The sequence below is a fragment of the Mesocricetus auratus genome, unplaced genomic scaffold, assembly GCF_017639785.1.
Source record: "Mesocricetus auratus isolate SY011 unplaced genomic scaffold, BCM_Maur_2.0 Super-Scaffold_100033, whole genome shotgun sequence".
Lineage (NCBI taxonomy): Eukaryota > Metazoa > Chordata > Mammalia > Rodentia > Cricetidae > Mesocricetus > Mesocricetus auratus.
This window is the reverse complement of record NW_024429213.1, coordinates 4358629-4378457: the sequence shown is the minus strand read 5'-3', so window position 1 is coordinate 4378457 and position 19829 is coordinate 4358629. Positions and strand designations below refer to the sequence as shown.

Here is a 19829-nt window from a genome sequence, read left to right as displayed (position 1 = left end):
CCCGAGGGGATCGATATTCCCGGAGTGCGCGGGCACGCGCCGGTCTAGCGAAGCCCCAGTCTCGGCCCACCCCAAGGCTTCCGGGCAGCCAGAGACAAGTCCATGGCGTCCCCGCTCTCGCCCGCCGCGGGCGGTGCCGGACCTCGCCCTGCCCGAGCCCTCCCCTCCCCCTCCCGAGACCGCCACGACTCCCGGAGCGCCACGGCCCGGACCCTCCATTCTCTGCCCGTGCATTTAAGTAGCACAACCTAACCGGCTGCCGCCACTCTGGGCCAACCCTTCTCAGGACGGACGCGCCCGTCAGCCAACCGGCGAGCGGGACGGCCGAGCATCCCGCTCCCGGGTCTGTGGCGGCCTCGGTGGGCGGGCCGAAGCAGCTAGCAAGTTGAGTGGAGCCACGGCTGACGCGAGTCAACAAAAGTCACGTGAGGCGGGCGGCCCGCGCCGATTGGCGGCAGAGGCCGGGCAGGGAGGGGGGGTCACGGCGGCGGCGTGGGGTTCGCTGTGTGACACAATTACAACAACTTTGTCCTGGTGCCGGGGAAGTTTGTGTCTCCTCCGAATCCCCTCAGAGCTCCCGATCCCCGCGCGCTCCGGCCATTCCCGCCGTCCCTGCCCGCGGCTGCCCCCTTCCCGTCCCCGCGATGTGACCCTACAGCCGAGCCGTCGCCGCTACCGACCCCTCGGTGGCTCCAGAGCCCCTGCTGCCACTGCCTTCACCTCTACCGCGTTGGGATTTTTTTTTTTCGCCGCCGCCTTTCGCGGCGGAGGAGGAGGAGGCAGAGCTAAAAGTTGGTGTGCCGGTCCCGTGCGGAGAGTGGGGGCGTCGTTGCGGGCCCCGGTCCGGGGAGGGGGGCTGCCGGCGTTGGAGTTGTGAATTCGCTGCGTTTCCATGAAATCCTGCGGAGTGTCGCTCGCTACCGCCGCCGCCGCCGCCGCCGCCGCCGCTTTCGGTGATGAGGAAAAGAAAATGGCGGCGGGAAAAGCGAGCGGCGAGAGCGAAGAGGCGTCCCCCAGCCTGACAGGCGACGAGAGGGAGGCGCTCGGCGAACTGGACAGGTACGGGGCGCGGGCCCCGGCCGGGGCGGCTCGGGACAGGCAGGCGCGGCTCTCGGCGGAGGCCGGAGCGTGGCTCGTCTGTGCGGCCGCTGGGGCGGGCACCTGGGCTCGGCGCTCTCGGCGCCGCGCCGACGCCGGGGCCTCGGGCTCCGGCAGGGACCGGTCGGCGGCGTTGCGGGAGCACTAACGAGCCGAGTGTGTCTCTCTCTGCAGCCGCCTCTTTGGCTTCGTGAGGTTTCATGAAGATGGCGCCAGGATGAAGGCCCTGCTGGGCAAGGTAAGGCAGCTGCGGGCCGGAGTGCGGACACGGGCTCGGGCGGGAGGCGCGCTCGTCCCGGGCCCCGCGCCCCGCGGGGGTCAGCGCTCATTGTGGCCTCGGCCGACGGTCTTCGGCCACTACCTCCTGCCCCCGCGCTCCCCGCACTCCCCGGTGCCTCGCTTGCTCTCCTGGGGGATCACTTCTCATGCAAGCAGAGGGACAGAGGCAGCGGCGCATTTTGGGGCGACCGAATTGCTTCGGGTTTTGCCGCCCTCGGGAGCCAGGCCGGTGATCCCCGACGTGCCCCGGGAGGGCCAGGAGATCGGAAACGGGTGCAGATTTCTTAATTCCCCGTTTGTTACCTCCTTTGGTTTTTGGGCTCTTCCTTTAGTCGGCTTGTTCGTGATGTCCGCTGTTAAGCAAACATTTGGGGATGGCTTCTGGTCTCTGCTCCCTAAAGGAGGAAGTTGGACGTACTTTAGGTCGGTGAAGAGTTTTGCATTGGGCTGTTGACGTGGATCTCAATTGGTCTGTGCGTTACCTGAACTTAGGTGACTTGTTTACTTTTTGGGTCTTTCTGCCACAGATCCGGTTATGTGTGAGTGCGTTTTCTGGAGCCTGCTTTCCTGTGAGTCTGTCAGGGCCGGTTGGGGAGGATTCGGGGTGTAGTCTCTTGTTTGTGTGGAAAGTTGTTGGTACTGTCATTTAGTTAAGTAATGGCTGCTTCTGTCGGCCCAAGATGGCGGGACAGGGTGGGAGGAGAAAGTGAAGGGGGGGCCTTGGGGAGGGAGAAGAGGTAAACATGGAAATAAATAGTGTCGAAGAATAGGCCTCTCCTTTGGAGTGTGTAGCTCGGTGCTCAGTAAAAATTATCATAGATTATTTGCATGTAGATTTTTTTGGTACCCTTCTCTAGCTTGGAAACAGCATGCATAAGCCTAGTAAATGGTTATCAACCTGTAGCACATTTAGTTACCCATCGTAAGCTCTTGAACAAAGGCTGGAATCTCCTTCAGTCTGCTTTAGTTTAGATTTTCTGACCCAAGTGTGATTGGAGTGGTATCAGGAGGCTTTCTTCTTAATTGGGACTGTGAAACTTGGAGTGTATGTGATAGGTATTGCATTAATTAGACATTTTCTTCTTTGGCTGAAATCTCTAGCTTTGCATTTGACAGTTAGCTCTTTTGTTGCAGTTGAGAAGTTTTAAGAGATAACTAAAACCTAACAGCATTTTTAAAAGTTGATTATTTCAATCTTTATTTTTGCCCGTAGTTTGGTTTAGCGGCATGGCATTATTTGCTTTTTGTCCGTGATCACACTTGTTTTTATTTAAAACTATCTAAATAGAAGAAGTTTTGATTGCAGACAATGACCAGAAAGCAAAACAGACATAATCCTTTTCAGTAAGTACAGTTTCTTTGAACGGTAAGAACATGTGAATTAAACTTTTGACGATGTGGGTATTAATTGGTTTCATTAAAATTGTCGCTGGAAAAAATGTGCAATGACTAGTTCTGGACTGATATAAACATCAATGGTTGTTGGTCCTTGGCTTTTAAGGTTTTTTTCCCAACCTATTTGAAGTATTTTATGTACTAGATTACTGTGATGCTGTCACTCCAAAGTTAATATACAGTGTCTAAATTGAAGGGTCATTTTATTTTACTAGTCTACGTTGGGTTAGTAAAGTTGCTAGCAGGAAGAATTCATATGGAAAAGTTTGACCAAATGTATTGCTTTTGGTTATGAAGAAGTGAGTGGAATCTGTTTTATGTATATGCTAGTTCATAATTTCATATCTTAGACTGCTTGGAATCAGAATCACAGCGGGTGGTGCTTAACACTGGATATTATATTGTAGTGAAACCTACAGCATTTCCAAAAATTTCTAAATGCATTACTGGTGTTTGACTACAGTAACATTTTAAACATGAACAATTTGTGAAGCTTCATTTTTTGGGGGGGAAGAATTATGTCTTCATAAGGATAGGGTAGTTTGATAAACTGAGTATATTGAACAAAAAAAAAATTCTTCATTGGCTTTGACTCAGTGCTCCTTAGAGTCCTAGCGATTTAGATCAGGACCAACAGCCTTAATGCTAAAACATTCTATATTATGTACTTTGAATGCTCACATGGACCTACCTGGGTTGTGTCCTTATTAGCCTGAAAGTAAAATGTGTAATAGAAATCTATGCTTCACGAAATGTAACCTTTTGTTTGAATTGGATTCTGAGTAGAATGAGTGAACTACAGTCCTTGGAAAGAAGTATTGAATTTTTATCCATCCTTGATATAAGTGTCCTGAGAATCAGTATTTTTGGATGTGAAGTTTGGGGAGTGGAATGATTAGTTATGTTGGTTTTAGAATTTTTTCCTATGTAATGTAACTCTTTAAAAAAAAGTGTTGGCTTTTCTCTATGGTGGGGTATGTTCAGGCAGTTTAACTGAACACATAATACATTGAATAATTGCCAGAATTTCTTTTTTTTTTGTCTATGAATTTTGTTGTATTATTCTCAAAAAAAATTAGTCTGTGCCAAAACATGTTTCACCTTGTGGAAATTTAACCATTCCTACTTAATTTTTTGTCCTTATGTTTTTATTGTATCCTTACAGTATTAAAGTGCACATTTATAAACAGAAGTCTAAAAAGTTTTGGAAAACTGAAAGCATTACATAAGTATTTTTTATTTGTTCCCAGACTTGCTACTTTTTCATGTGTGAGGCTGCTGTATTTCAGGCAATTTCCGCTGGACTCTATTCTTTTGTAAGGTTTCATTATGTAAGAGTCATTGAAAGAAGTTTTCTTTACAGGATTGTTTTTGATAATATAGTATGGTGTTTTGGATTTAAAAACTTTAATACAGTATTTTTCTAGTAATAACCTTAAATTAGGCTGTAAGGAACGAGAGCTTTAGAAATTTTGTAATATGGTGTGATCTTTAAGTTTTCTCTTTAATGCTAACCCTTAATTTTGGGATAGTTTAATTATTCATTATTATCATTATTACTTATTTATGCCTGTGGGTGTTTTGCCTGTTATTATTATTACTTATGAGTCTGGGTATTTTGCATGCATATATATCTGCGTACCATTTGGATGGTGACTGATGAGGCCAGATGTTCCTGATCCCTTTGAACCAGCAGTTGTGAGTCGCCATGTGGGCCCTTGGAATTGAACCTGGATCTTCTAGAAGAGCAGTCAGTGCTTTTAACCACTGAGCCATCTGTCTCTCCAGTACTAATAATTCATTATTCTTGTTTTCCTAACTGCAGTGGAATAATTAAGTGAAACATTTTAGCATAAATTAAGTATGGTGACTTTTTACAGATTTGGAAACTTTTGGGGCATACTTTTTAGTTAGGAAGGATTTGAGTTAGTTATAGATATAAAGAGAAGAAAAGTAAAGAGTATAATAAATTTGATACAACTGTCGGATCACTAGAGTAATAATACGGTAGCAGCATGGGGAGGGTGGCTCTGTTGTTCTGGGGTATCTTATCTGTGTGTGAGGTAATAAGTCACTAAAATACATAGTTGTGGAGCTAGAGAGATGATCCAGCAGTTAAGAGCTAGTACTGCTCTTGCAACTGACCAGAGTTTGGTTTCTAGCACAAACATTGGGCAGCTTACAATAAATATTCTTAGAACTCCAGCTTCAGGCCTCTGATCTTCTGGCTTTTATGGGCATCTGCACCATACGTGTACGTATTCTAAACGTAGGCGTGCGCGCACACACACACACACACACACACACACACACACACAGAGTTTAAAATAAGGCAAATATTTAAAATGAAATCTATAGCTTTTTTGTTGCATTTGGTGTGTGTTGTGTGTGTGAGAGAGGAGGGAGAGCCAGAGCATGCATGCAAGCATGCAGGCTAGATAGAGCAGGCACACTAGCGAGCTCCAGGGGAAAGTCAGGACTTCTTATTTTCGCCTTCTTCTGTGTCCCCTATTGAACCCAGCTGGACAGTAATTAGGCGCTGGGCCATATCCCAGGTCCTATAGTTGCTTATTTTAAAAAATCTTTATTGTTAAGTTTGTCTAACTATTCTGGTTGGATTTCTCTTTGATAATTCTTTTAGTAGATTTTATAGAATACTTGGGAATTATAAATTCATTTTTTGAAAAATTAAAATGTATTCTTAAAGTGATATTAAAAGAAAATACTTGATGTTTTTATTTTTGGGGTGGGTAATGAAAAAGTTTAAGATCCACTGAAGCTTATATTTTCCTGAACTTGGCTTTTCATATATGAGAAAATTATTAGGTCTGTTTTGTCTGTATTATAATATTTGGATTATTGCTGATGTGTGGAAACAAATGTGTACTTTCTGTTTGTAAGGACTTAAAGGGGATATTCATTTCCAGAGCTTTGGTTGGAAAACGTAGTTATAGAAATAGTATCATGAGGGCTGGTGCGATGACTCATCAGGAAAAGGCACTTGTTGCCAAGCCTGAGGTCTTGAGTTTGATTCCTTGGAATTACATGGAGGAGGGAGAGAGAACCAATTTACTTCCCTCTCCCTCTCCTCTCTCTCCTCTCTCTCCTCTGTCTCCCTCCTCTCTCTCCCTCCCTTTCTCTCACACAGACACACACGCATGCATGCATGCCCAGACACACTTAAAAAATGTCTTGTGCTTGGAAATTAGATTTTTAATTTGATGGATTTTTAAAAATGTTTTCTAGTTTGGAAAATTATTTTCTAAACAATTATGGTCACAATTGTAAGAAGTTTTATGCAATCACTACATATTTGCTAGCATTTTTTATATGTTCCTTGCAACAAAATTATAGTAAGATTATAGAACATATTTACATGTGTGTCACTGAATAATAGAGTTGCAGCAATACATATGTAGACACTTGTTTTGCTTATTGAGACAGGGTCTAACTCTAGCCCCAGATAGCTTTTAGGTAATCCTCACTCTTCAGCCTCCTTAGGACTGGGATTTATAAGAGTCATAAAAATGCTTGGCTCTAAACTGATAATTTTAAATTTCTGAATAGATTTTCTGTAGACTCAGTTGCAAAAAGATAAGGCAACATTTGACTCTACATAATTTAGGTTGTTAAAAACTGCTTTAGGCTGGGTGGTGGTGGCACACGCCTTTAATTCCAGCACTTGGGAGGCAGAGGCAGGTGGATCTCTGTGAGTTTGAGACCATCCTGGTCTACAAGAGCGAGTTCCAGGACAGCCTCCAAAGCCACAGAGAAACCTTGTCTCAAAAACACCAAAAAACAAAAACAAACAAACAAAAAACTGTTTCAGATTCATGTTTATGTTACTTGAGTAGAATGATGGGTCTCATGCCTAAGGTTTATTGCTTGGCAGGCTGCAGTCTTTTTCTGACTTAGATCATGTAACATTTAGTTTTGTTTATGTATATTACCAGTGTTCTGCACATTTGAAAGGGGTTTTTGTTCATTTTTGCGTTATAACTTGGTGATACTTTGAGTTCTTTGAAATTGATGTTAATGACTGATAACACTGTGTATTATTAATATTTTTGAAATGTGATATCTAGGGAGCTAATTTATGTTACAGACAGACAAACTACCTACCACATTGTCCAAAAATTAAAATGATGGTTGGGCTGTTTAGGGCCTACATGTAATTGTTTATAGACTAATTATTTGAGTTTAATGAATGCATAATTGATAACCATATATTCCTACTGAAACTTGTCATATAATTGCACATGCTTTCTAAATTGGTTTGTAAGTTATGATAGTAATATTTGAATATACACCAAGTTCAAGTCGTCAGTGTAGGAAATATGAAGGTAATATGGCTATCACTATGTTAAACTTGAAACTCCTTAAATGGAGTGTGGTAAGGATAACGGCTTGTGATTATCATTGGTAGAAGCACAGTGTCCAGAACTATGAACATGTGTAATAAAGGTCTGTTTAACAGATTACAAGGCTCTTAAAAGGATGGGGATTATTTTTTGGAGATACCAAATCTCATTTTAGATAGTAACAAGTTGCTTTTAATTTTGTTTAGGAAAATAATCAAAAAATCACATTTTAGCTTTTTCAGCTCTTCAAATAATCATCTATTTGTTATGTACCTCATGGTCTTTCTTTTCTATGAGTCCTTTAATTTGTCTGCCAGCTTAAAAGATCTTTGGTGGGGCTGGAGAGATGGCTCAGTGGAACAGCACTGTGCTTCCAGAGGTCCTGAGTTCAATTCCCAGCTACCACATGGTGGCTCACAACCACCTTGAATGTGATCTGGTACCCTCTGCTGGCCTGCAGACTAAAGGCTATATGCACAATAAAAAAAAAAAGCTCTTTGGCAGTTTTGGAAGGGTAATCACAAAGTAGTTAAATAATCACTATTTTAGAGTGCAAGAACACAACTGGGGAGATGGATTTTAAACTTTTGAACTTTATAGAATTCCTGTCTCCCTTGTAAAAATTCTTTTAGATTTATTTATGTATGAATATTTTGCCTGCATGTGCATATGTGGTGTGTACCATGTGTGTTCCTGGTGTCTTCAGAGGTCAGAATAAGGCATTGGATCCCCTGGGACTGGAGTTACAGATCGTTGTGAGTTACCATGTAGATGCTGGGAATTGAATTTGGGTCCTCTTTGCTGTCCTGGAACTCCCTTGAAGGCCACAAGAGGGTGTCAGATCTTCTGTAGCTGGAGTTCCAGTAGTTGTGAATTGTCTGATTTTTGTGGGTGCTAGAAACTGAACCTGGTTTCTCTGCAAGAGCCATATGATAGCTCTCTTAACCACTGATCTGTTTTTTTCCGTGTTCATTTCTTTCTTTAAATTTTCTTTTTTAGACTTTATTTCTAGACAGGGTTTCTCTGTTTAACAGCCCTGGCTGTCTTGACTAGGGTGGCCTTGAACTCTGCTTCCCACCTGCCTCTGCTTCCCCAGTCCTGGGATTAAGGGTGTGTACCACCACAATCCTGTACAATGCCCTAGAGGCCAAAAGAGGGCATTGGATCCTTTGCAACTAGAGTTACAGATGGTTGTTAGTAATTGTATCGATGCAAGGAGCAACAAGTGGTTTTTATTTTTTTGTTTGTTTGTTTTTTTTTGGTTTTTCGAGACAGGGTTTCTCTATGGCTTTGGAGGCTGTCCTGGAACTTGCTCTGTAGACCAGGCTGGTCTCAAACTGACAGAGATCCGCCTGCCTCTGCCTCCCGAGTGCTGGGATTAAAGGCGTGTGCCACCAACGTCCGGCTGTATGATTATATTTCGATTACAGTTTATCTAAAACGGCAGTTGGAAGATTGTAAATTAGATAGTATAACTCCTAGGGAGTTATATTTAGGAACTCTTTCAACTTTTTTTTTTTGGTATGACAGGGTCTCACTATGTAACTTTTTTTTTTTTTTTTTTTTTTTTTTTTTGGTTTTTCGAGACAGGGTTTCTCTGTGGCTTTGCAGGCTGTCCTGGAACTCGCTTGGTAGTCCAGGCTGGTCTCGAACTCACAGAGATCTGCCTGCGTCTGCCTCCCGAGTGCTGGGATTAAAGGCCTGTGCCACCAATGCCCGGCTCTCACTATGGAACTCACTGTGTAGGTTAGGCTGGCCTACAACTCCAAGATCTGCCTGCTTTTGCCTCCCAGTACAGTTGCTGGTAGGTGCATATGTTATTAAAAATGATTTTTATTTTATGTGTATGGGTGTTTGTGTGTATTTGTGTGTACTGTGTGCATGCAGTGTCTTCAGAGGTTAGAAGGGGGTGTTGCATCCTAGAACTGGAGTTGCAGATAGTTATGAGCTGCCATATGGGTGCTGGCAACCAAACTCAGGTTTTCTGGAAGACTTACTAATACACTGCTGAGCCTTCTCTGCAGTGGTGTCCCGTCCTGCCACCCCCTTTCTTACAGGGTGTCACTATGTACAGACTGGGATCATGTGGTAATCTTCCTGCCCCAGCCACTTATGCTGATATTACAATTGTGTGCCACCACACTTGGCAACATCTATCATATTATTTTCACCTGTATATTTGTTTTTGAAGGGGGATATTTATTCAGGTATCTTCCTTCTTACTTGGATTGTTTCCTTTTTGCTGTTTGGCTTTTAGCTGTTTAAGTGTCTTTTAGAAATGCTGGAGATAAAATGTTAGAGACTGGTGTACACTGGGCAAGCATTCTACCTCTGGCTGAGCCAATGCCATCATCTGAGGGTTCTTTGTATTTTTATTTTTAGAAGTGTTAGAAATCAGGAGCTCCCCTAGCCTGCCTTCAGTGGTTTAACGCCAGCAGCTACAACTCAGTTCCAGCTATGTTATCACCAGTCACCAAATGCCCTTTCAAAGGGTCCCTCCATTACAGACTGTTCTCTCCTTCTCCTCTCGTTCTCTCCTTCTCCTCTCGTTTTCTCCTTCTCGTTCCCTATTTCTCTCGTTCTCTCCTCTCTCCTCTCCTTCTCACTCTCTCTCGTTCTCTTCTCCTCTCTTCTCCTTCTCTCGTCTCCTCTCCTTTTCTTGTTCTCTCTCTCTCTCTCTCTCTCTCTCATTGCTCCAAGATGGCCTTTCACCCCTCCCCCCAATATCTGTAATGTCTGTTATGTGGTGTGTTCTCTGCACCATTCCTTGGTTTGGATCTACTAAAGTACTCCTGCTGCTTGGGAGAATTGAAGCCATTTAATTTTTATTGAGTTGGAAGTTTTTCCTTGATTTTTAAAGTGAAAATTTTAGTGAACATACGTCTTAAAAGTCTAATTGAGTAAGCTATGGTTATATTCTCAAGCATTCTGGAAGTTGAGGTAGGAGAATCTTGAGTTTAAGGCTATCCTGGTCAACAGAGATAGAAAAAAATCATAGGAAAATCTTAAAAGTGTTCACTCCTGCTTTTAGAATTTTTTATTTCTTTAAGAAAAGCCTTGCTGCTACTGCTGCTGCTGTTACTGCTGCTGCTGCTGCTGCTGCTACTACTACTATAATTATTATAATTTATATTTTTAAAGATTTATTTATTTATTATGAATGCAACACCCTGCCTCCATGTATGTCTGCAGGCCAGAAGAGGGCACCAGATCTCATTATGGATGGTTGTGAACCACCATGTGGTTGCTGGGAATTGAACTCAGGACCTCTGGAAGAGCAGTTGGTGCTCTTAACCTCTGAGCCATCCCTCCAGCCCCCAATTTATTATAATATATTTTTGGAGTCAGGATTTCTGCACGTAGCCCTGGCTGTCCTGGAACTCGTACTGTAGATTATACTTGAACTCAGGCTTCCACTTGCCTCTGGCTCCCAAGTGCTGGAATTAAAGGCACGCACCATCATACCTGGCAGAAAATCTTAATTCTTTTCTAAGGTTATTAATCCTATTTAAGAAACTTCAGCCCTCATGTCTTTATCACCTCCCAAAGCCTCCAACTTTTGCTGTTACATTGGGAATTGATTTTTTTAAATAAACATTTTATCTTTTCCCTTTTATTGAAAGTAGATTCTTTTCTCAAGATATATTCTGGTTATAGTTTTCCTCCCATTTCCCCCCCGCCACTTCCCTTCCCATCTGGATCTATTCTCTTTCTGTCTCTCATTAGAAAAGAACAAACTTCTATAATAAGACAAAAACATCACATCATAGTTGGACAGGGCAGCCCAACAGAAGAAAAAGTCCAAGAGAAGGCACAATCAGAGACCCACTTATTCACACACTGGGGAGTCCCATGAAAATGCTAATACTCCAGGTAGATTAAATTCAAAGAGCTGCGCATTAATATACATTACAGTAAAATTGCCAAAAGGGAGAATCTTTAAAGGAACAACAATAGCAACTCATATACAGAATTTTAAAAAAAATACTTGATTTTGGGGGGGGGGGGGCAGAATCCAATGAGATGACACATTAAAACTATTGACAGGAAAAGATGGCCAGCCAAGAAGTCCATATCCATGTGCTTGGATTCTCAGGATTTATGTCTTATTTACTTACCCTAGTTTTTTGGGTCTGTACTATGCTTTTTAAGGATTTGAAACTTGATTGTGTTCTTAAGCTTCCATTTCAGACTAATATATCCAAACCCACAAAAGGAAACCCTGGCTTCCTGGTAACTTCCTAATCCTTCAGCTGTTTCTTTTCAGATTTATCACATCTCATATTGTCAATAATTGGTATTTGTTTTTTGTTTCTCCCTTCTACTTTAGACATTTGTGTCCCTACTCAGCCTCCCTATTCCTCTGTCTCTATAAAATGGTTTTGTGTTAAGTCAATACTTAGATTATGGCTATATGTAAGTGTGGTCAATATGATTTTCCCTTTTATGTACAAGTTTTGTTTTGAAACATGAATTAGTTTTTTTGTTGCTGTCACTTTTCCTTTAGCGCTGTGGCTACTTTTAGGTCCCTAGCTGCTCTCTTGCTTTATTTCTAAGCAGTGACAAGAGTACTTTTCTTTCCTCATCATTTTTATCTACTTTTAATGGTGACTCTATTTGCCCTGTTATAATCTGATTATAATTCTGTAACACTTTTATCACCTGGAAGTGAATTTGTACATGATTTGCTTAAGAATAAAATGCTGTATCCTGGCCTGGTAGCTCAGTAGTTAAGATCTTGTATTACTCCTCCATAAGGACCTTGTTTCCCAGGACCTACATTAGGTGGCTCACAACAGCCCATAACTCCTGCTCCGGGGTATCTGATTCTGCCCCCCACTCCCCATATACACATTTTAAAAAATAAGATAAGTCTCAACAAAAAGACAAAGCCTTTACTAAAACTTTAAAATTGTATCTGCCCTCATGGTTGAACCTCCACTAGCCCTTGTCTTCATAAAAATTTTTTTTTATTTTGTGTATGTGCATGTTTGCCTGCATGTATATGTATATACCATGTTTGTGTCTGGTGCCTCTGGAAGTCAGAAGAGGTTATTGGGTTTCCTGGAACTGGAGTTAACAGATTGTAATGAGTTGCCACGTGGGTACTAGAAACTGCTGTTTTCTGCAGGTGCTCTAAATTCCTTAGCCATCTCTCCAGCCCTCTCTTTGTCTTTTAAATAAGTCTTTTAACACCTCTAAGCCTTTCCTTCCTCATCTATAAAATAGGATAGTAGACTCCACTGACATGCAGCAATGAATGCATGTAAAATGCACTGTATTTAGCATTTAGTAAGTGTTGTACTAGTAGTTCTGATATATGATAGAATGATGTCTGGTGTGGGCTGTTGTGTAGGATTTTGTAAGGAAATTCAGGGAAGAACACTGTAAGGAAGTGTTAAGAAAGTTGTTATCTGGAGGAATGGGTAGAAAAGAGTAGTATTTTAACAATTGCGGGTTCTAGATGTACTTCAATATATGGATATAGTCTCACATATATATATATACATATATATATATATATATATCCCCCGGCCCTATCATCAGACTTTACTGTCACTAGTTTTGTGTCAAAACTGGTTAAGTGATTTGCTTTTAGAAAATAAGTAGAATTTAATGTTTTCTCTATAATAACAGTCCTGTTATTTGTTTGTATCTAGTATGTTTTCTCTTGTTATTGGATGGTCAGTAGTATTAGCAAAGCTAACAAATCATGGGTATTCTTTATTATTATACCCTGTGTGTTATGGTGAAGGCATGCTATAGTTCCAACAAAGTCACAGAGTCACTCAATATCTTACATAATCTTGAGTTAACTAACAATGTTAAATTATTTTTATTTATTTGTGTGTGTGTCCATGCATGTGTCATAGAACAGGTAGAAGTTAGAGGACAATTTGCCAGAATCCCTTTTCTCTTTCTGCTATGTGGGTTCCAGGGATTGAACTAAGGCTTCAGACTTGACAGCAACTGCCTTTGCCCACTGAGCCATCTTGCTAACCCCTGCATTAATTTTTCATAGCAATAAATATCTTAATGTTGTCTGTTTGCTGTACTACTGTATGTTACATTATCAGAAACATCTGCAGCTGCCAAAGTTTCCCACAATATAGACATCTGCTTTAGTTAGTTTAACAACTTGTGGTCTTTTTAAAGACATTAAACCTGACTCACAGTTCTTTTTTTCCATTAATTGGCTTAGAGTGAAAATACTTTGGTGGTGATAAGATGTGTATATTGAAAAGTATTTATTTACCATTAACTTTTTTACATTACTGCTCATAATTTTTTGTTGCCATTTCTACTTGAATAAGAAAAGGGCAAAAAATGCAGTTTTGGAAAGTAATAGACTGTAAATGATGTGCCTTTTTTTCTTATACTAGACAGCGACACTTAGGTTCTGAGACCTAGCTTAATTTTTTGCAGTGTTCATCAATGTCTGGTATTATACACCAATACTTGACCTTTGATTTGTATTCTCATTGCTTTTAGTGATAAGAAATGTCTGTTTTCACAAAATATGCTTTAATTGTGGGAGAGAAGCAATGCTAATCAATTGGTTAATTTTTTTTTTTATTTTTGAGGCAGGGTTTCCCCGAGGCTTTTGGAGGCTGTCCTGGAATCAATTGGTTAATTTTTGTTGTTTCCATTCAAAAAGAACTGAGTAATCTTTCATAAACATACTTAAGGGCCTGGAGAGATGACTCAGAGGTTAAGAGCATTGGCTGCTCTTCCAGAGGTCCTGAGTTCGATTCCCAGCAACCACATGGTGGCTCATAGCCATCTATAATGAGATCTGGTGCCTTCTTCTGGTGTGCAGACAGAACACTGTATACATAATAAATAAATCTTTCAAAACAAAACAGAACGTATACTTAAAGTTCACTGTGGACTATGCAGGCTAGAAAAGACATGGCTAACTCAAGATAAATTCACCTTAAAATGTTTTGATTTTTTTCCAGTGGTATGAAACATGTTAGGAGCAACTTTGGGATTTGAAGTAAGAGACCACCATTCTAACTATAGTGCCTGGACGAAGCAAACTTTACCCTTGATCAAGAGGTGTGCTGGGGAAGAGCAAACTCACTAGACAGGAAGTGCTCTTGGTTCTTAGTCTAAAGGTTGCCGTTGTCTCTTTTCCTCACTGGCTGGGGTGCAGCTCACAGTCTTACTCATTTTGGCTAGTCTAAAAAGAATTGGTGCTTAGGACATGGAAGAGGAAGGGGAAGGTCAACAAATCCTTTGTGTAAACAAAGGTTTTTCTGAGTGAGGAGAACTAAAACATTTTGCAAGTCTTTTAAGGTGGGGGAGACAGAAAAATTTTAATTTGTCCTAAAAACAAGTTTAGTATTTGATGGGAAAAACTCCTCTTACAAAATTGATATGCATATGTACTTTGAATTTGGATCATCTCCAGGCCTTACTGTCTGGTGTCTTTATGATACTGGTCACAGGAGTGAACCACAGGTTCCAGTCAGCCATGGAACATCCTATGCTCTAAGGTGCATTGTGTTGCCAAGGTAGGATCCTGACAGGTTAGGTGTAATAAGTGCCATTCCCTTCCTCTTTAAATGACACAGGCTTGCTTCTAGGTGTTGTTCAGGCTCATCTCAAGCTCTTGTGCTTAAATGATCTACCCATCTCAGCTTCGCAAAGTAGCTGAGACAAATGCTACCACATCTGGTTCCAGTGCATTTTTAAGTATTTCAAGTTTAATATGAATATATTTGGAGGAGTAAATGTATTAGAGCAATATCTGTATTCTGTGTGGTGAGGAATAATTGCGTTTTTAATACTATACCCTGACAAGTGTTGTATATGACAAGGTACTCTTAAGTTGAACATGGGTATCAAATGATGTCTGAAGGGAAGAAATAAGAAAAAGTACAGTGTTTAGTTACTTTTGTTTTTAAAGCTTTTTTTATTTTATGTGTATGGGTATTTTGCTTGTGTGTATGTCATCCACCACATTGTGTGCCTGGTTCCTGATGCCCATGGAGGCCAAAGAGGAGTTGAGTCCCCTGGGACTGGAATTACATAGCCAGTTGCCAGCTGCCATGTAGATTCTGGGAATCAAACCTGAATGTCTCTTAACACTACACCATCTCTCCAGCTCAGGCTCACCAATTTTAACATTTTTTTTAAGTTAAAAAATTTCAAATATTTGGGCTGTTTTTAATCTTAAAATAAAAAAAAATAATAACAAAGCTATTTTTTTTTACTGTTTGTAGTAAGCTGGCCAGATTGCCATGTGGCAGGCCAAGAAAAGTAGAAAAAGAGTATGCACTTTTTTTTTTTTTTTTTTTTTTTTTGGTTTTTCGAGACAGGGTTTCTCTGTGGCTTTAGAGGCTGTCCTGGAACTAGCTCTTGTAGACCAGGCTGGCCTCGAACTCACAGAGATCCACCTGCCTCTGCCTCCCGAGTGCTGGGATTAAAGGCGTGCGCCACCAACGCCCGGCGAGTATGCACTTTTTAACAGGCATTCTCTATTTCTCTCTTTAATTCCTCTGGATTCTTAGGGTGTGGAATGGTGTCTTACATATTCAGGGTAGGTGTTAATCCTTTGGAAAGTGCTCACAGACACATCCAGGTGTGCCTCATGGATCTCGGGGGTGGGGGTGATTCTAAATCCTGTCATGTTGACAATAAAGATTAACCATCACAAAGAATGAAGGAAATTGAAATTTTTTTCTTCTTAATGTATGTTTGTACCCTCCTGACTTGTGTGAATTTTGCCACAGTTTACTCTGGTGTCATGCATGCTTCTTTAATTTTCTTTTGTCTTCTTGATTGCTATTTCTGTGAAGGTAATGCTTGTCTTGTTTAATCTTGAATGTGTACTTACAGTGCTGATGCCCACCACATAACAGGTACCCCCAGTATGCGATTATTAATGATAACTTGTATTGGGATAGCATTTTATTTTGTACATATTCCTAATAGTCAAATTGTATAAATGTACCTGTCTTCTATTGCACACATGCCTTAAGAGAACATGTTTCTTTTTTATATTTCCTCATTTTATCCAAATGTCTTCTGTCTGTGTAATAAATGTACAACCTGGATTAAATCTGTTTTTAAAATGGTAATAAGATTGTTATGTTTTGATGTTTTTCTGAAGTGAACTGTGCACATTATTTGGCATTTTCTGGCCATAAAGCATGATGGTGGTGTGGACTTTTTTTTTTTTTTTGTTTTGTTTCTCCCATTTTATACTGTGTTAGAGTCAGAGTTCAGAGTATTTTATTTTATGCATGAGGAAACTCAGGATTAAGATTTTTAAACAGTTTAAGATCCCACACTTAACAGATAGTGAAGTTGGGATTTGTTACCAGACATAAGGTTATAGCTTGTGCCCAAATGAGCCAGGTTCTGTCACTCATCCTCAGTAAGCCAATTAAAAGATCCAAATTAAAAGTGAAAAGCATAAAAGAGGAAATTAATTTATGTAATGTGGCCACATTGGGAAGGGGGATAAAGAGAACAAGTGGGACCCCCTCCTTGCAGGTCTGCCTAGGAGGGCAGTGGCTCTCAGTCTTCCTAATGCTGCTACCCTTTAATCCAGTTCCTCATGTTGTGGTGATCTACCATAACATTTTACTGCTACTTCATAACTGTAGTTTTACTGCTGTTATGACTTGTAAATACCTGATACACATCCCCCAAAGTGGTCATGCCCACATGTGGAGAGCTACTTGTTCTAGGGTCTTGCACACCAGGGTCAGTTTAAATAGAAGGCATGAAGTATACATATACCTAGTGTGACCACCACTTTCTCAGTTCTGGTATTTCATGCAAGTTCTGAGTTTTTCCTCAAGTTTCCCCTCTGGCTGCCTTTAGTGGGAGGAGATTCTTGGTGGAATTCTAAATTCTTTTTTTTCCTTTTTTCTTTTTTCCCTTGTTTCTGTTTTATTTATTCCAAGTTACTCATATTGAGTTTTCCTCCTCCTCCATTTGGAGGAGGCTATCTTTCTGACTGTCTGTCCTGCAACTCACTCTGCCTCCTTCTCATCCTGGGTGCTGGGATCAAAGGCATGCCCCTGGAATTCTAAATTCTTGGGGTCCATTGTTTCAGTGATCTGATAGCCAAAGGGTGGGATACAAGGGAGGCTGGTTATAGGACTTCAATCCAGGCTTGTTAGTACTTCAAGTTTAATTTTTAATTCTAGTTTTAAAAGCTTTTATTTGGGGTCAGCAAGAGAGCTTAGTGGGTAAAAGTGCCTCACCTTTGGCCTCTGAATTCCATCCTCCACATGGTGGAAGGAGAGAACTGACTTCCACACAGTGTCCTCTGAGCCCTCCCCCCAGTATGCGTATGCACACACACACAATCAATTTGTAAAATGAGGTGTAAAATGAGGTCCTTATTATTTTGGTTTTTTTTTTTCCAGGCAGGGTTTCTTTGTCCTGGAACACTCTTTGAAGAACAGGCTGGCCTTAAACTCAGAGAGATCCACCTGCCTCTGCCTCCCGAGTGCTGGGATTAAAGGTGTGCACCACCACCACCTGGCGAGGTCCTTATTGTTAATCGCATAGATGTGAGGAGAAAGACTCAAATCATGGGCCAAATTAAAGCAAGCTTCTTATTCATATACACAGGTTGTCTCTCCCTGAAAGTGGAGTTCAAACAATTAGCTTTGGATATGGGGAAGACAAGGGTTTCTATAATTTAGGAGTAGGGGGTTTGGTTGTAACAACTTCCTGAAACAAAGAGATTGTTGCTAGGCAATCATAACAAGGTGGTTATAACAAGGATTCATAACTTTTTAGAATAAAGTCAGAAGGTGATCTTAACAACTTCATTAAATAAGACACAGTTGTCATTTCCTGGAACAAGCAAAAACTAGCTTTTAGTAGAAACAAGTTATGCTACACAGATACTAATTTTGAAATAATGTATTTTAGGGTGGCGGCAGATATTAATTTTGAAATAGATTGGGGGGAGGTAGTAATGTTCTTTGAAACAGTCTCAGTAGCCCAGACTGCCTTGAACTTGCAGTTATGCTTTTGTCACAGTCTCCTAAGTGTTGGAAGCAGAGTTGGGATCACCACACTTGATTTGATCTTTATATTTTGATATGTCAAACTGTAGTTGGAATGTTTTTTGGGTCCACCAACCATCTCCCAAATAAAGATATGGAGACTTACTATTAATCATGAATAGTCGATGTTAGCTTAGATTTGTACTACTTTTTTTATTCCTCTATGTTTTGCCTTAGGGCTTTTTACTTTTCTTTAATTCTGTATTCTGTTTTCCCACTTCCTCTGTGTCTGGCTGTCTGTCTGCTGGCATCTCCCTGGTATCTTTTTTTCTTCCCCGAGCCTAAATTTCTCCTCTTACTTACTCTCCCTGCCCAGATGTCCCACCTATACCTCCTCCCTCACTATTAGCCATTCAGTTTTTTATTAGACCAGTAAGGTGCCTTAGGCACAAAAAGTAAAATAGCAACACATCTTTACATAATTGAACAACTACAACACATCTTTGCATAGTTAGACAAATATTTCACAACATTAGACCGTTAGCATAGTCAATGAAAGAAATATTAATGTGAAGATTTGTTCAATTTCTGTGTATGTATGGAGATTACAAAGAATGGTCTGAAGGGCGTAGTCAGATTGAATGAAAACTAAGTATTTTGAGAAGGGGCAGTACTATTTTATTCAGCATATGAAATAAGTGATTACTACATATTAGAAATTGCAGAATGAAAGCAGATTGTTTTCAGTGGAACTCATGCTCATAAATATCATTTCATCAGTATTTCATGTCATCATAAGTGTTTGCCCTTTTATCTGTACATGTATTTATAAATGCATATAGGGCAAAGGAATACATACTTTTGCTACCAAAGGTATCAGTTTGAATTGTGTGTTTGGGATACAGCAGGAATAATAGATATCTTCTATTATCGTGAAGGTGTGGTTTGCATATAACTGGTGCAATAGGCTTTAAGTTAAAAAAACTTTATTGTGTGTGTATGAATACTTTACCTGCATATATGTGTGTGCACCCAGTGTGTGCCTGGTGCCTTCAAAAGTTAGAAGAGGACACCAGATACTCTGGAATTGGAGTTGTAGATGATTGTGAGCCACCATGTGGGTGCTGGGAACCAAACCCAGGTCTTGTTGAAGAACAGAAAGTGTTCCTAACCATTAAACCATTCCTGTAACCTAAGCAGACTTTCTTTGTATATACATCTATACCCTTTAAGATAATATAGAGGCTTGTCATTTTTCTAAAATAATAGGGTTAACATCCTTAACTGAAAATTTAAAATCGAAAATACTCCAAACTCTGGAATTCTTTTGGGTATACAAATGGAAAATTCTACATCTTTTCATAGACAAAATGTAAGTACATTAAAACACAAAATTCTTTAATCCCATCACTCAGGAGGCAGAGGCAGGCGGATCTCTGTGAGGCCAGCCTGGTCTACAGAGTGAGTGCCAGGATAAGCTTCAAAGCTACACAGGGAAACCCTGTCTCGAAAAACAAACAAACAAACAAACAAACAAACAAGACCAACCAAATATATATATGAAATTCTTTTCCGGCAAGTTGTAATGGATTTACTATTTAGGGCTGAAACCCATTCCCTAAGATGTTTCATTATGTGTATATGCAAATATTTCCAAATTAAAAACATTTCAGATTGGGAACATTTTCCCCTTCAAGCATTTTTGTTTTGCTTG

At 40.7% G+C, this 19829-nt stretch overlaps 1 protein-coding gene across 13 annotated transcripts in view; it reads left to right on the top strand.

Moving 5' to 3' along the window:
- The first annotated feature begins 513 nt into the window (after positions 1-513).
- Positions 514-19829, top strand: part of Kdm6a (lysine demethylase 6A) — an 87717-nt gene continuing 68401 nt past the window's right edge. For 8 of the 13 annotated variants that reach the window (XM_040733686.1, XM_040733680.1, XM_040733685.1 and 5 more), the window contains exons 1-2: positions 514-1059; positions 1273-1336. In XM_040733686.1, coding sequence (XP_040589620.1) covers positions 893-1059; positions 1273-1336 — 231 coding nt within the window. In that variant the 5' untranslated portion in view covers positions 514-892. The remainder of the gene's footprint in view (positions 1060-1272; positions 1337-19829) is intronic. The other 5 variants (XM_040733690.1, XM_040733689.1, XM_040733683.1 and 2 more) reach the window with 1 other exon arrangement.